We start from the raw sequence: 17,409 nt of genomic DNA, 5'->3' as shown, positions 1-17,409 counted from the left end.
AGGCTGTAGATTATTTATCAAATCAGGGTCATCATCGTCAAAATCTTCAAGTCTTCACATGAGTTCAAGGTGAGTTAAGTGACATTTTGAAACTAGATAGATTGAATCTCTCATATGTTCGTTTTAAATAAATGTAAAGGAGTAGTACTCCTAATTTACTATTTTTGTAATTTCTTTTTAGATTCTTGTAAAAAAGGTGACTTTTATCTTTATAATAGCATTCAAAAATATGCATGTCAAGGTAATTCATCTTTAGGTATTTTTATTTTATTACTTTGTGATCATGTAAAATTAGAGGTAAGGTTGATGTCCCCCTCCTTTTTGTACGATTTTCATTTTATTAATAAAATTTTAACAGGGTAGCTAGGCCCTGCAAGAATTTTCAACATTAAAAAAAAACAGAGGTGAAACAGGTCTATATTTTGTAAAGCTCTGCCAAAACCTCATGTTGCATTTTGTTTATAGGCTTTAGCTTTTGTTACTAAGCTAACAATGAATGTATAAAATTACAAAATGATAATTATATTGCCTTAGATTTTCGCATTACTCTTTGATGATTTGTATGTGATTTTAATTGTAAAAGCTTTCATCATTCCTTATCCACCAAAAATATTTAAAATAAAAAAAATTATAAATACAACTACTAAAACAAGTTTACTACTGATAGTGTGCAACACACGAGCTTATCTCTAATATGTTAAAAACTAACCTTAACATATAAAAGCCTTAATTTTTCATCTCTTTTTTATCCCTTTACCTCATCTACATCTTTCTTTCTTTCTCTAAAATATTAATAAAATAAAATAAAAATTTTATTAAAATTGTAAAAAAATTATAAATTATTAGTATTTTAAAAAATAAAATAAAATAATAATTTCATTTTATAAATCAAACCATATAATAGCTATTTTATCCTATTCTATTCGAATAAATAACTACTCTAACCAATGTGCTATAACTTGGGATGTTAGGTTTGCAAACCATAATGACCCTATTTAAAATTTAGGGTAAAATATCACATCATTCTAAGTTTTAATTGAAATTTTAAACAGATCTATTAGTTTTCGAAATGAATACTCTATCTTAAAAATAATCTTCCACGGGGCACATAGGTCCAGTCATTAACCAACTATTAGTGTTTTCGTTAATTTGATGACGTGATAATAAAGAAAAGATAATTTTACATTTTATTAATTTTAAAAATTATTATTATATAATTTTTATTAATTTTAAAAAAATAAAGAAAGCACAAAGACTAGTTGAAAGCACCGATCAATGCTCCTTGAGTTTTTTGTTAAAATTATATAATGATAATTTTTTAAATTAATAAAAAATAATATTAGAATTTTTTTATATCTTTTATTAAAAATATATATTTTAGATAAAGTATTTATTTTAAAAACTAATTAACCTATTTAAAATTTAATTTTAGCTTAAAATTTAAGTCAAGCGAATCAGACCCCACGACCCATGGTGGAGAATGCCCAAAATGGGGGATCAGGAAGAAAGTGGTGAAGGATGACGTGGAGAAGTCTCATTGGACTAGAGGGAGTGCACAAGCTCAAAAGAATAGAGCAAGGAAGAAAGTAGGGTTAGTGATGAGTTCTGAAATACACAAGAGCCGACTGTTAGTTTTGAGCTCTCATTTTACTGATTTGCATTCGGAATCTTCCCTCATGGCTTCGGAGAAAGAAGCTGCCCTCGCAGCTGTTCCCTCCGATTCTCCTACCATGTAATCCCACGTTTCTCTTTCTTCTTCTCCGAATCAATTTCTTTGTTTTCTTTCTAATTCTTTTAATCATTTCAAATATATGTTTCTTCTGTGCAAACTCTTTTTTTTTTCTTGAGATTAAGAACATAGTAATACTGGAACAGAGTACTAGATTGCCTAATTTTCTTTCTTGTTTTTTCAGATTTGACAAAATCATCAACAAGGAAATCCCGTCTAAGGTGGTATATGAAGATGATAAGGTTAGTTGTATGCTGAAATGGACTTTTAGAAATGATCGCCAACTTTACTCCTTTACACTCAGAGCTTGATGGGATATAAACCCTTTTTTTCCTTTTGTTTTTACATCAGAAGATGCTTGCCAATGGCTAGTCAGTACCTAAACTTTGTAGAATCTTAGAACAAACTCTCTCGCCCAAATAGCGACCTGGAAATTTGTCTTGTTCTATTTTCAAGTCAATTAAGCTACATGTAACGATTCATAATTACAACTATTGAGCTCTACTCAATGTTTATCTTAAAGAGGGTAAAATGCAGACAGTCCCCGCACTTTTAAGTCGGAGATATCCCTGGAACTAGTGCATTTCGACAAGTAGGTGCTTTTTTGGGCTAAAATAATGCATGTCAAACTTGTAGGATACCACCATCTAACTTAGAAAGACACATTAGAGTTTTTTTTTTTGTTTTGTTTTACTAGCAATTTATGAATATAAGTTCTGCCGTGGTGATGCTAGAAGCAAAAAGCAATAGTGTGTTAGGATTTAATAACAAATAACATTTTTGAAGCATTAAAAATCTAAATTGTAATTTCTATTTGGATAAAAATGTGCATGATTTTACTTTAGTTTATAGTAATCATACTAAAATTGTTATTGCATTTTAGTCATATGCTCAATTTTAATCTGTTATGATTTTGCTTTTTATGACTTAGGAAATCATAAAGCATATGGAAAAAAGTAACAAACTAATTAGAACAATTGTTTTGCTTGAGGGGATATTTTTGTTTTCTTTCATGCTCCCAATGAGTTGTTTACGCATTTGTTGTTTCAGTAATATATGACCAAATGGCTTAAGACTTTAGCTTAGTTAGAGGCCTATTGATGGGGTTAGAAGATTCACATGGATTAATTATATAATTAGGGATTTATATTATTGATTTATACATAAATTTTATAATATTTCAGTTATTGTATATTTATCTATCAAGTATGAGGGTTTAGGAAGTATTTCAGAAATATCAATGTTGTTTTAGTTTCTAATAGCTTTTGGACTATCAAGATATTATGAAATGAGATTTTTCCTTAGATTCCTGTGATTTCTTCTTCGTTTGCTATGTTTAGTCTCTGTTCTCTGTTTCCCTCTCTTTCCCTCCCTTGTTCTACCTCACTATTTGCCAATTTACAAGTTTTAAATAGCTACCATTGAAACAGCATGTGCCATGTACCAGAGTGCAGTTGTGTTGACTGCAACTTTTCTTGTTTTTTTTTTTCTTCCAATTTTATCTTTTATGACTAAGTGAAAAAAACTGTTTTTTAACTGTTGGAATAAAAAAAAAATGGCAAAAATGCAGTCAACTTCACTGCCCTCTGGTACATGACACATTTTTGGTTTCTCAACTTTGATAAACAGTTGAGAAATAAAAAATCATTAATTAGGTATGACTTTTCCTTTCATTGGCCAAAAGCTTTAAACTATCGTATTGGTGAAGATTTTCTAATCTGCCATTTATCTTATTAGTCAAACACTTTGATCTCCATAAAAATGACCAACTTTCTCTATTTCTCTCTCCTTCGTTGACATTTTATGTTATATTTTAACATTGATGTACCTTTTCTTCCTCTTGTGATGGTTGTGGCTTTTTGCTCTACCTTATATCTTGCACCTTTTTCTTTGTTTGGTGTGCTTCTTGACCTTCAATCTTCATCTTTCTCACACATTTAGATTAGCGCCTTTATTTGGCCTCTTAGTTTGTTTAATTAAGAAACAAAAGGCTTTCTATTAAAAGATCTCATCTTATTGGTAACAAAAGAAATATGGTTTTAAGGTTTCTTTTTCTTTAAATGCTATTTCTGATGATAGTATATGCTATTTTAGCTTCCCAGTATTCGGTGTATGCATTTAAGCAATTTTTCATGTTTGGTTTCTCAACTTTTTTTGTTGATTATTTTTAGATGAAATTTGGAAGATTCTAGTATATCACTTAAGATCTTTGGTACATGTTGCAATATTGAATTGGAATTAAATTCTATATGGACTTGGATAGGAAGGCCATTGACAATTTATTATGGTACTGAACCTTTAAAAGATAATGTAGCATAGTGATAGATTGATGAACCACTTCATTTGGAACTATCAAGTTAACTTTATCTTCATTGATTTGTTCATATGTTCTCTCTCTCTCTCTCTCTCTCTTTTTCTTTTTTGCTTTCAGTTTATTGTTATAAGTTTGGTAGCAATTGGACTAGTTGGTTGAGTTTAAGTTGTTTTACTTTTTTATTTTTTGAGCCGTTTTTGGGTTTGGCTTATTAACTTTGGAGGTCAATGCTGGATGGGGTTGGGTTTTAGGTGGGTCTCCCAAATTTGGATCAATTTTTGTCTCATTTACTTTGCAAGCAAATAGTAATCAGTTTGATTTAGGGTTGGGTTTGTGTCCTTGCCTTTTTTCATAACTTTCGGTCAGATAGGGTTGGCTTTTTGGCAGTCTGAGCAGGTTAATAAATGAAATCAAAGATTAGATACTTTTTTTTTTTGTTATCTTAAACTGATATTTGATATATGATTACCATTGAGTGCAATGTGGGAATTAAAATTTCAAATGTCTTTACTTAAGAGAAGCATGAAAAGCCATAAACTATGTTTATACATCGACAACATAATCTGCATTTGAAAGTTCCATTTTTTTGATGGCTTAATTTCCTTTCTATTTGTGAAGGTTATCTTATTTTATTTATTATTTTCTTGAATTTTATGATTAATGCATTGAACCTATTATTTGTGTGTGAATTACCATGTTTGTCTTCTCTATCTTTATTTGGGAGTAGGTTCTTGTAAATGCTGTCACTGTTTGTTTTGTTTTGTTTGATATGTTGAATCTTTTCCGTTATATTTAAGTTTATTAGCCATTCATTACACTAACATCATGTTTATTTGTCTTTTCTTTTGTATGTAGGTCTTAGCTTTTAGGGACATAGCTCCCCAGGCTCCTACACACATTTTAATTATTCCAAAATCAAAGGATGGCCTAACTGGATTGTCTAAGGTATAAGTAGGTTCAGGTTTTTTTTCTTCAGATCTAATTGAACAGTGGGCATTTATTCCCTCTAGCATGGAGGAAATTACAATCATGGTTCTGCATGAATTGGAGAAAATTTAGACTATACTAACCCAATACTATATCAATTTTTGTTAATTTGATTTGGTTTGTGTTTTTCACTTTCCCAGGGAAAGAGAAAATAAAAATTGGATTGAAAATTAAATGGGAAATGGAAAGAAGTAGAGGAATTTTGATGATAAAGAGAGTATTAGGGGGTAGATCCTAAATAGGATAGTAGGGGAGAGGAATGAAGAGAATCAATGGGGAGGAAAACGTTAGCATGTGATATTCAAATACTAATAGATACAAGATTTAAATCCCTAACTCAAAGTCAAATTTCCAAATATATCCTTAGTTAAAGAAGAAAAACCCTAATAAGACCTTAAAGCAATCCTCCATCTTTCACCCTAGTTGAAAAAACTTAACTTTGAAGAGTTAAATTGCAAATGCCACTCGTCTTTGATAAGCCAAAAAGTAGGAAAATTGATAACCTTCCCTATGAACAAAATACCCTATGAACAAAGTAGTAGTGTGTCATTGAGGCTAGAACTAACAAGCTCATCAACAAGTCATTGCAATCATTGAAACACTTGTAGGAAGACTACCCGAGAAAACTTAAGGCATAAAAGTATCCAAATGAGGTAATTTAGTATCTATACAAAAAAATGTGACTAATGATTCACTACTCCCTTCGTCTCATAGACATTGTCCTACATTTTCTTTTTATTTTGTTAAAGCTTTTCAACGTTGACTTGAATTATTTTAGATATTTATTAAATCAGATTATAATAAATATGTATTTGAAAAATACTCCAATTCAAAGCTGTTAAGTGATTTTGTAAAAAATTTTAATTAATGATTATTTGAAAATAAAAAATGGTTGTGAGGCTCAAAAGTATCCCCAATGAATTGATTTAGTATCTATACAAAAAATGCAGCTAATGATGCAATACTCCCTTCGTCCCATAAATGTTGCCCTAGTTTTTACTTTGTTTGGTTAAACTTTTCAACTCGACCTGAATTTTTTTATAATAAATATTAAATAATAAATAACAAAAATAACATAATATTTGAATACTAATTATTTAAATATTAAAAATTATAGATTAACTAGTAAGATTCAAACTAATAAGTTCATATCAAATTAACACCAAACTTAGTTCAAACACCAAAAAAATTATAAAGCTAATCAGTAGATTTGATTAAATTAGTGTAAAGTAAAAATACAAATCCAGTGATGAATTTTTTTACATTTCAGTACCATTGATGCAAGAATAGGATAGTATAAATATGGCTGTAACATCAATTATTATTTTATGTACTAGGCTTTTCGTTTGTCTTCTTTTTGTTACTCTTTTTCTTGTCTTTAACTCCATTTTTTTAATTAGGGAATAAGAAAATAATGTTCGTAAATCATTGGATTAGATTTAAAATAGCAAGTGAATTATTATTCCCCTATCTCATGTGACTTATATTCCTTGCATTTTAATTGGGAGGAAGGACATTCCCATGTTTGGTATGAAATATACCCATCGGAATGCCCTCCCAATCGGTCATGGAGGAAATGAAACTTTCCCAATAGGTCATGGGAATGTGATTCCCATTGCATTACCTTTGGTCAAGGTATGGACATTCCCATATGACATTCTAATGGGTATATTTTATACTAAGCATGGGAATGTCCTTCCTCCCAATTAAAATGCAAGGAATGTGAGTCGAATCCCATATACCAAACGCAACCTTAGACCTTGTTTGGCCTGGTTGGAACTTTTGTAGGAAGTTTTGTTATGAGTAAAGTTGTTTAAAAAGTGCTGTAAAGAAAATTAAAAATAGAGTTTGTTAAATTTATAATGTAGACAGTAGGATATAGAAAACTATTTGATAGAATTTTGGCTTTTTTTTTTATAAACAAATAAAATAAAGATTCAACATTATTAAACCAAATCATATGTTTTAAAGTGAAAGAAATAAATAAAATAAAGAAACCTATTTGTTAATTGGATATAGAATAAAATTTATTTCTACCATTTTAACAAATTAAATAAAATCAAATAAAAAAATTTAAGCTAGATAAAAAAAGATAAGTGTAGACATTATATTGCTTATAATTTTATGAATCATAGAAAGGTAAAATGAAAATGTAAAAAGAAAATCATTAAATATTTATTGCTATACATTAGTACTTTGTGGAGAAGTTATGATTTCTAGCTTTGTCTAGAAGTTAAAACTAACTTCCTGCATAAATTAAAATAGTTTGAGAGCCAAACCCATTCTGATTTTGTAGTAGAAATGCTCTTGCACAAGAGGAGCCTACTTAGCAATAAAGCACTCTAGAAAGCATCTATTGCAAAACTTGGTGGAGACAACTCTAATCTGGATAGGCCTTTTGACCAGAATGGTCATTCCCTACCAAAATTTGAATCAAACCATAGAAATGTGCCTCCATTTGGAAGAGACTTGGAATGGAATGGCCAAGGTAATGTGATGTTTTGCATTTTATTTGGGTTTTGGTTAATAATAAATGCTTATGTTATTTCAGGTTTGGTTAAGTGATAAATATATCAGATTTGGAGATATTGAATGTAGTGATTGTCTTTTGCAGTTATCCTTTCTAGTTGTCCCCCGAGTTTTATATTTCTCTACCTATTTCCTCTGTTTTTCCCTAATTGCTTATGTTTTTCTTTGATTTTCTCTCTAAATTTCTATTATATATCTCTTTTCCCTACTTGTTCTATGTCAATTTGGTAGCAGAGCTGAGAAGAGATTTTTCTATGAGCTTATCCTGTAGATCTGCTAAAAAAGATCCAGCTAAGTTTGTTAAAATAAAACGTACAGAGAAAATTTGTTCGTTGTTGTCCAGTTGTTTGATCACCTATCAATCCAAGTTGCAAGCCTTACTAGTAGGGTTGTGCAAAATCAAACCAAACCAAAAAATTGAACTGAATTTAAGTGAGTTTGGTTTTTTTCTGTTCGGTTAGATTGGCATTTGATGATATCGGTTAATTAATTTCAATTAGAATAGTATTATTGATTCCATCTTCAGTTTGGAATTTTCGTAATTGAAGTAACCCAAGTTTATATTACTTATAGAATGAGGAGTATTTGGGGTTTTCATAGCTTAGGAAATTAAATCCCTAATTCACTTTGTCCATTTGCTACCGACAGCCTAAAGTCCATCCCTCCTCCTCACTTTGCTCTCCCTTCCTCGTAGCTCACCCTCATCGTCACTATGCCCTTACCATCGCCACAAGCCTACAACTCCGACCAATCACTAGTCGACAGTCACCCATCCTTTTCTCCTTTTCTCTTGTTTTCTTGTAAATTTTTGGTTCAAGCTCGGTTTTCGTTAATTGAACCAAGTGCACCAAAGTAGTTTGGTGTTTAGTATTTGGGTTAGTAAAGATACTTCAGTTTGGTTTTGGTTTTTACATAAGATGAATTCAGGTTTTTTGATTTTGGGGTTTTCAGTATCAATTTCATTGAATTAACCGATTGCACAGCCATAATAACTAGTCGATGGCAAACCTATTAAAGTTATCTAGTCGTTAAAAAAGAAAAAATAACCGTAGTTATATTTGTGGTTATCTAGTAGTAAGAGAAAGACACAGCCACCATTGTTTGAGTAGTTGGTGCAGATTCACCTATGAAATCATGTTGTTAGTTAACATCTCACATGCCCCTATGAAGCTGGTCGGGGTGCAAATAAGGCTGTGCAATTGGTTATTTTGGTGAAATCAGTGTTGAAAATCCCAAAATTGAAAAAATCAAATTCATCTTATGAAAAAACCGTAATTGAATCAAAGACCTTTAGTAATGGAAAAATTGAATATTGAACTACTTTGGTGAATTTTGTTTGGTTACCGAAAACTGAACTTGAACAAAAAATTTTACAAGAAAAAAGGGGAAGAGGATGGGTAGTTGCTGGTTGGTGACTAGTTGGAGATGCAGGCTGGAGGCAATGGTGAGGGCGGGGTGACGGTGAGGGTGAGCTACAAGAAGGGAGAGTTAAAGAGGAAGGAGGGATGGATTTTTGGCTATCAGCAGCAACGGGCCAAAGGAGATTAGGGAAATAATTTCCTAACCAATGAAAGCCCCAAAGGACCCCTCATTATATAAGTAATATGGACTTTGGTTGCTTTGGTTGGGAAAACTCCAAATTGAAGACCGAACCATTAATATCGTTCTAACTGAAATTAATTAACCGATATCATTGAATACTTATCTAATCGAACTGAGGAAATCGAACTTGAATTGGTTGGGCTCGATTTGATTTTGCACAGCCCTAATTGCAAATACCTTGCTTCGCACACCCATGCTCCGACTACCATCCTATTTTGCTGATGTCATTTGACACATTACTTGCCACGTCAGCATGTGTCAATCCATGTCAGCAATTGTTTTATTGCAAATCCTCCATATCTGCTAATTTTGACTTAACGATTGGAATTTGAGGTTCATTTGGCCAGATCCATCCTTTAAAGGTAAAATTTAGGGTAAAATACCTCTACCTACTTAAGTTTTAATCAAAATTGCTAGCGAGTCCATTAATTTTGGAAATAGACACTCCGCTCCAAGAGTGCAAACATCGTTAACAGAAATTATGAAATGACTAAAATATCCTTTCATTCTTTATTAATTTAAAAAATTATTTTTTTTGAAAAAAAAAAAAAATAGGGAGCATTGATCTCCCCAAAGGGGAGCACTCGGTGCTCCGTAGATGAGGAGCTTTTATATAATAGTAATTTTTAAAATTAATTAAGGGTAAAATTGTCTTTTTAATATTGTCATATCATTAAACTGACTAAGACATTAACGGTTGACTAACGGCTGAATCTACATATCTAATGGAAAATATTTTTTTGAGGCGGATTGTTCATTTTGAAAACTAATGAACGTCTGTGTAATTTCAATCAAAATTTAGGGAGGTGGGGGTATTTTACCCTAAAATCTAAGTGGTCAGATTATGAAATCTGTATTTTGAGGTTAACAAGATTACTTTGTAGCAAATAGAGAGTTTGGAGTATGATATTTGTGTAGCTGCTTTGCACTTACAAGATCAGTTGATTGCTTTTAGAGATAGATATGGCTTTGAGAATATTCATCCTAGTCTTTCAAGAAAATGAATACCGCGATTTCAAAGATTATACACTTCAAAGTAGGAAAGTACCTGAAAATTGGAGATTAAAATGCATGTATGATTAATATTAATGGAAGTGAAGGATCAATTTGGAGAAGTATGTATTCAATTGGGAAAATTATTCCTTGATTGTCTTTCAAGTTTGTTATCTCTAGTATGTTCCTCCAATGTGTTTGAGAAATAAAAATGAAAGTTGAAAAACATGCTAAAGATGTTATGGCTGTAAACGCATCCTTTATTTTTGAGGCCAAAAAGAACAATAATGTTGAAAAACGATTAAGAGATTGATGCATGGGGCAGATACTGATGAGTTAATGCAACATGATTTGCTTAGAGTTGAATAGGTTTTGCAACTCAATATGTGGCTATCCAAGCAACTGAACACTTCAAGTGATGTGTAGTGAAGATCCTTCATCTGTTGGTTTTATCCTTCCAATTATTGAGATTAAGCACATTGTTATTGATGATAGTTCTTCTAGTGACTTTATCATTCCAAGTGTGCTGAAAAATGAGGTGCAAGTTGCTTTGTTGAAGATGTTGGTGCCACTAGTGAAAATCAGGTTTGACACTGCTATTAATGGATCTTGCTGGAAATTTGTTTTGCTTCTTTTTTTCAAAACTTGAGGTTGAGTTTTCTCTAACAAAGGGAGAATGGTGGAGGATGGAAATCTTCTAGTTGAGTGATTAAGTTATGTAGGACTTTGTTTTATATTACAAACGTTTGATAGTAACCTTTACATATATGTAGGCTATTTTAGATTATTCAGGTTTTTATATGTTGATTAATATTTTACTTATTTTCCTAGTATTTAGGATTTTATGGTTATATTTGGTATTTTGTGTTTTATTAGGGTTTTTGATTTAGTTATAAATACCTATGTTATTTATTTTTTATTAGGTTTTGGATGATGAATATTTGAGATCTTAAGATATTGAGTATTGTGATTTTCATCATCTAGTATACTTGTTTTCTCCCTGAGTCTTCTATTTCCCTACGTATTTCCTCTATCTTTCCTTAATTACTTCTGTCAGATTTTCACTCTAAATTTCTATTATATATCTCTTTTCCCCAACTTGTTCTACATTAGCGCAACATTTGAATCCTGGTCAAGCATGTCTGAGCCCCTGTTTTTCCTTCTTTAATTTTTTTACTAAAAGTCAAAGCTCTCTTCATCATCTCCATCTCCCTCTAGTCTCATTGGTCATGGCCCACACCATCGACATCGTCACTAGGGAATCCACTGCCCTCTGCCAACTGCCAATCTCCTTCCCTCTCCATTCAAAGTAGACCTACCTTACCAAAATGTAAATCAGTGGCAATGGAAGCAAGTCCTCTCAAATGCTATTGAGGTTTGTTTAAGAAATTCTAGGAGAAAAAGATAAAATTTGTAGATTGATGGGTTCTAACTCTACAACTTGATCATTTATTCTCTTATTTGATGACTTGTGATTGTATTGAAGAGCAGTTTTGTCCCTAATTGAAATGCAAGAAGACAAAAATCAGCCATAGCTGCCCATCAGGAGCAATCTACGGCCATGCACCATTCTGGCCACACCACTTACCGTGAGATTTGTGAATTTTTGTTGCCACTTTAATAGTGGGCAATAGCAGTTTAGGTGGCTGCTGCTACTGATGGCCGCTATTTAAAAACACCTGCTTCAGACCACTAATTATATTACCTTTTAAATTTTCTTCCTTTCCGATGCTGCATCTGAAACTTGGAGTTTGGTTTGCCAAAGCATTTATAGAACCTTGGTTACTATAATTGAGAATTTCCATATTCCTTATTTGATCCCTCTGTTAGTCTTATAGTTTATTCTGTTTTAAGGTTAGGTTTTGTCCTGTGCTGAAACTTGCTTGTTGCCTCCAACCTGTTGTAGAACAGAGCGGTTTAGTTTTTGCCACAACATTTGAAATACGCTGGTATAATTGAGAATATCCATATTCCTTTATTGATCCCTCTGTAGTCTTATAGATGTGAATTCTATTTTGTAGGCTGAGGAGAGGCACTGTGAGATCCTTGGCCACCTTCTTTATATTGCAAAGCTTGTTGCGAAACAGGAAGGACTAGAAGATGGCTTCAGGATTGTGATTAATGATGGCCCGCAAGGATGTATGTATTCTTCCTTTCATGTACTTTTTAATTGAGAAATATTAATGTCCATTTCTGTTGGGAGAGAAACTTGAGGATGTTTTAGAATTTTATTGATATGGGTATGTTCTGTTGCAGGTCAATCCGTGTATCACATTCATGTCCACCTCCTTGGAGGGCGCCAAATGAACTGGCCTCCAGGGTAAGATGAAGTTATAGTTGATATAGGGTGGACACCATATTTAATGGAAGTGGGCATTGTCTGTTGTGTGGCCTGTTGATAATGTTAATAATTGAAAGCAGATTGGTTACAAATAGCTTTCATGTCTAATGATGTGAACGGTATCATTGTACTCAAGGCTACCAGCTCTTCAAAAGGGGAAAACTAATTAACCTTGTTGAAGTAATAATGCTTGGAATGATAATATGGCCTGCTTAGTTGTTCCCTGCCTTCTTCCTATTTAGTTTTCATATTAAATGGTTTAGAATTCATAAATTGTTCTTTGAGCAATTGTCTTAACCAAGCTCTTTCGGTGTTTGAATGTATATCGAAACATGACAGTAGAGTGGTAGGGTAGCAGCTGCATTTTATTGACATAAATTGTTCAAACATCAAAATTTAATCACCCAGGTTTCCTTGTTAGTTCCTTAAAGCCTTCTCCTGCAATGTTTTATTTTTATTATATTTCTAGAATTATTCTATTTTAACCAGCAAGATGGGCTTGCTCAGATTTCAGTTCAATCAAGGATGTGGCTTCTTTGGTTCGGAAATAGATATAAAACTTCTTGTGCTCAAATCGTTTCAATTTTTCGATTGAACTGGTTTGTTAAGTTTTTAAATAGGATTTGACTTGATTGAACTGTAAGTTTCTTTTATTGTTTTTAATCTTTAAAATTTTTGTAAGTTGTAAGATTCTTACCTTTATCTTCTCATTTTTTTAATTACTGCTCTAACTATAAAGGGATCAAGCAACATCAATGTAATAATTAGTAATGATTAAATCCTTCTATAATTTTCTTTATCGTTAATAGTCGATTAGTGATTCTTACACTCTTCTATAACTTTCACTACAATTAATTTCTGAGTAAATTGTATGTGCTTTTTCAAAATTTGGGGTGTATACTTCTAACGTTATCCTTCGGTGCCATTTAAGTGTTTGTACCAATGATGTGTGTGAAATTTTGATTATTTATTTAAGGGTAAAATATAAAAACTTCTCTCAATATATTTTTAAAATACAATTTGGTCCTTTTTATCTCAAAATGCATTGTTTGGTCCCTTTACTATTCACTTTGGTTGGTTCTTTGATGATGGATTATCATTAGTCTAGACTTAATCTCAAATAAGTAAAAAATTAAAAAAAAAATACAAAGCATGTCATAATCTAGTTTAATTAAATAATAATGAAAATATTTTTTATTTAACATTTATCAACTTAAAAAACAAAAAAAAATACATAATGATGGAAAAAAAGAAAAATTAAAAGGAAAAAATTTATTTAAGATTATTTTATTAACAATTCAAAGTAGCTCATAACTTTGAAGCGAAAAAATAAAATTCTAAAAAAATTGACTAATAGTATTCTAATTAAATTAGGTTGTTATGGAATATAGACACATCACACCATATTAGATCAATTTAAATTAGATTAAATTTGATCAATGATAAATGTGTTATCTACATTCTAGATATTTCATATGGATATTACTTAGGTGATAATGTGAGATTTATCAAGAAGATCATGCAATTTGGATATGTATCTTAGTAGCAGATTGTGATAGCTATTGATCTATAAAGGGCTTCAACTATAAATAAGAGGTCACCCCACCCTCATTTGTATCATAGTTATTTTTCATTCCAAGCATTGCTTCAATAATACATAAAGAGCATTCTTTCAATATCTCCTTTTTTCTTCTTGTTTCTATTATTTCTTTGACAACAAGTTATCATCATGATCACAAAAGAGGAGGTAATTTTCTTGGCTCTTCTTTAACTAATTAGATTTTGATTTTGTATACCGTCTAGTTGGCTTGAAGCTGACAATTAACCTAGAGCATCCCTCCAACCCCTGAAGCAACGATGGGCCTCCAGAAACCCCTACAGTTGTCATAATTAATTTATGGGTCCATTTTTCTACACGTAGAATTATGGTAAATATTAAAAAGCCTAGGTTCCATATCTTGGAAGTGAGTGAAAGAAATTATCTATCTCGGTGCCTTGATGTGGATATGCATCTCCAAAGGTAAGGTCTTGCTAATGCAATGATTATAGATGGGAAAGCAAATGGCAAAGATAAGGTGAATGCACTGATCTCTATTCACTATCATTTGCATGAGTTCGAAGACTCAATATTTATCCGTTCGAGACCATGAGATCTTGTGGATGAGGTTAAGAGAGAGGTATGATCATACCAAGACATCTCCAAAGGTAAGGCCTTGCTAATGCAATTATTATAGATGGGAAAGCAAATGGCAAAGATAAGGCGAATGCACTGATCTCTATTCACCATCATTTGCATGAGTTCGAAGACTCAATATTTATTCGTTCGAGACCTTGAGATCTTGTGGACAAGGTTAAGAGAGAGGTATGATCATACCAAAACAGTTATCCTCCCTCAAGCACAATATGACTGGCAGCATCTGAAGTTGTAAGACTTCAAATTAGTGTTCGACTGCAACTCAACCTTATTTGATATTGTTTCTCGAATGGAGTTATATGGTGTTAAGCTCATTGAATCAAAACTATTAGAGAAAACTTTTTTCAGCTTCCATGCTTCAAATATTGTATTGCAGTATTAATATCGGCAGCGTTAGTTTAAGACATACTCAGGGTTGATTTTTGTCCTTTTGACTATAGAGCAAACTAATGAATTGCCGCTCAAGAACCATGATCTTAGACCTGCTAGCTCAAAAGCATTGCCTGAAGCAAATGCTAACTCCAGTAAGAGTACAGGCCGACTTAAGGATCGTGAACATAGGCAAGGGGCGGAAGACTTAACTGCCCTAGGCAATCCAACCTTCGCCCATATCATGGCAAGGGCAAAAAGCCCATGAAGAAGCATGATACAAGTATCTGCCATCGATGTGGCATGTCTAGACACTACTCGCGTACCTGTCGTACGCCAAAGCACTTTGTTGATCTATACCAAGCATCCTTGAAGGATAAAGGCAAGCGTATTAAGACTCATGCCATTGAGAATTCTACTGCTTTGACTAATGTTGAAACTAATAATGCCTCTGTTAAGATGACTTGCCTTGCTTTTGTAGAAGTAAGAACGTTCTTGGAAGTCTTTGATTTCTTTAAGACCTTGATAGCCAAGATAAGGCATCAGAATGATAAAAGACAACCCAGACTTAGGATTTGAGGATTTTAACGTTTCTTTGTTTTACTCTTTTTCTGAATATTACCCTTGGTTGATTGTTCCCAAAAAAGAACAATATGGTCATTTAATAAAATTATTATGAAATTGATTCCATATTTATTATTTGAAAATTTCAATCTCATGACTAATTTGCAAATTTTTATGATACTTGACACTTGAAGTTGTCAATACAAGAGAAAATGGGAACCATCGAGAAAAAAGAAGATGCATGTTTGCTTGATTGTGCAATGACACGTACCATACTTTATGGCAAGCACTTTTTCTTGAGTGTGACATTGCGTAAGGCAAATGTCCATGCAATATCAGGTCCCATTGAGATTATTGATGGCTTCAAGAATGCCACAATTGTTCTACCAAATGGCATCACCTTGCATATCGAGGATGACATTTTGTAAACCCCCAAATTGAACTGAAGTTTGGATCATTTGGATGATGGTTGGCTTGATCTCAAAATTGTTGTATTGAATAGTTGACTTTGTAATGCTTGAGTGAAGCCCTTGTACTAACGGAATAGCATAGTCTCGTAATGATTGATTTTCTTCTATTACTAGTTCTTGAACTTGTTATTGTCTTTGTTGGTCTGCCATTGTATCAATATGATTAGAATTTTGTAGATTTTCCCTACGAAATCTTCTAAATGTTCTCTTAATCTTTGGATCACAGGAAATAATCTCCAAGTTTCTTCTCATACATTTATCAAAAGCACCTGAAAAATAATAGAAGAAAACCTTGAATTAAGACTAATTTGTTTAGTATTAATATTTGAAAAAAAATAAAGAATGCAATTCCTCAGACAACAACGCCAAAAACTTGTTGTCAATTTAGTACAGGTAAGTGTATGTATTGAACAAATTACATAAAAGTAAGTCAAGTATTGTATCCCACAGAGAATTGTTTTTAAATTCTCACTAAATACTAAAATTATTCCAAATTAATGTTATCCAAGTAAACAAATTGCTGTAAATTAATTAAAAGCAAAATCTAGTTAACAGTACTAAACTAAAAACATGATGACAAAAGTTAGTTAAAAAATGTTGATTAAATGCCTAAGATTATGGAATCCTTTAACATGTTAATTTGAACTGATCTCTCTCATTATACTTAAATCACTAGGTTGTATTGTTAGCCTAGAAGCCATAAATATCTACAAGTTTCTGTCGAGGTTCTTGTAGAAACACCTATTCTATTTAATTAGTATATGTCTATGTGAATTAATTAAAGATAAGTTCATTAAGTTCATATTATTTATTACACATGCCACCTAGGTATGTCTATCCTAATTGCTAATCAATTAACCTAATCTTCTAGATTACATAAATACATGTTATTCAAATCCTTGGTCTATTCTGAATTCCCTTCATTAATTTGCATTTAGAAATCCATATCAATCTACCCTGTTGATCAGACAAGATAGAAGCAACAATAAATTCATACCCAATAATTTTAAGCAAACAAGAGATAAAATTCAAATTACATGCTAAGATCAACCATAATCCTAAAAAAAACTATTTATCTCATAATATTTGTAGCAAACAACACTTTCTCAAGAAAATAATCCATAGCTACAGAAAAAGAATAAAGAGAAAACAAAACTAGAGTGAGAAACAATTCTCTATCGAGTTTGATCTCCAATCTTCTTGATTTCTTCTCACTTTTCTCTTGCATAGAACTTTCTCTTTTTTCTCTAAAAAGGCTATTGTTCCTCTCCTAATTTCTATGAAGAAAAGTCCTATTTATAAGCCCTTGAAAAGCCC

General features: G+C 31.9%; 1 protein-coding gene across 1 annotated transcript; it reads left to right on the top strand.

Annotated features, from left to right (window-relative positions):
• On the top strand, positions 1,455 to 12,779 carry LOC18598574 (14 kDa zinc-binding protein). Its single transcript, XM_007028148.2, has 5 exons — positions 1,455 to 1,732; positions 1,914 to 1,971; positions 4,899 to 4,988; positions 12,176 to 12,293; positions 12,411 to 12,779. Exons 1-5 carry the CDS (start codon positions 1,599 to 1,601, stop codon positions 12,476 to 12,478), a joined length of 468 nt encoding a protein of 155 aa, XP_007028210.2. The 5' UTR covers positions 1,455 to 1,598; the 3' UTR covers positions 12,479 to 12,779.

The sequence above is a fragment of the Theobroma cacao genome, chromosome 5, assembly GCF_000208745.1.
Source record: "Theobroma cacao cultivar B97-61/B2 chromosome 5, Criollo_cocoa_genome_V2, whole genome shotgun sequence".
NCBI classification, from domain to species: Eukaryota; Viridiplantae; Streptophyta; class Magnoliopsida; order Malvales; family Malvaceae; genus Theobroma; species Theobroma cacao.
Note: the sequence above shows the minus strand (reverse complement) of the source record. Positions and strands in the feature narration are given on the sequence as shown.

What these genes read in the sequence shown, in the direction of transcription:
- LOC18598574 (XM_007028148.2), top strand. Translation starts at nt 1,599, where the DNA reads ATGAGTTCTGAAATACACAAGAGCCGACTGTTAGTTTTGAGCTCTCAT. An exon ending in TGGTATATGAAGATGATAAG is followed by an intron (nt 1,972 to 4,898) that starts GTTAGTTGTATG and finishes TTTTGTATGTAG; the next exon opens with GTCTTAGCTTTTAGGGACAT. An exon ending in TAATGATGGCCCGCAAGGAT is followed by an intron (nt 12,294 to 12,410) that starts GTATGTATTCTT and finishes GTTCTGTTGCAG; the next exon opens with GTCAATCCGTGTATCACATT.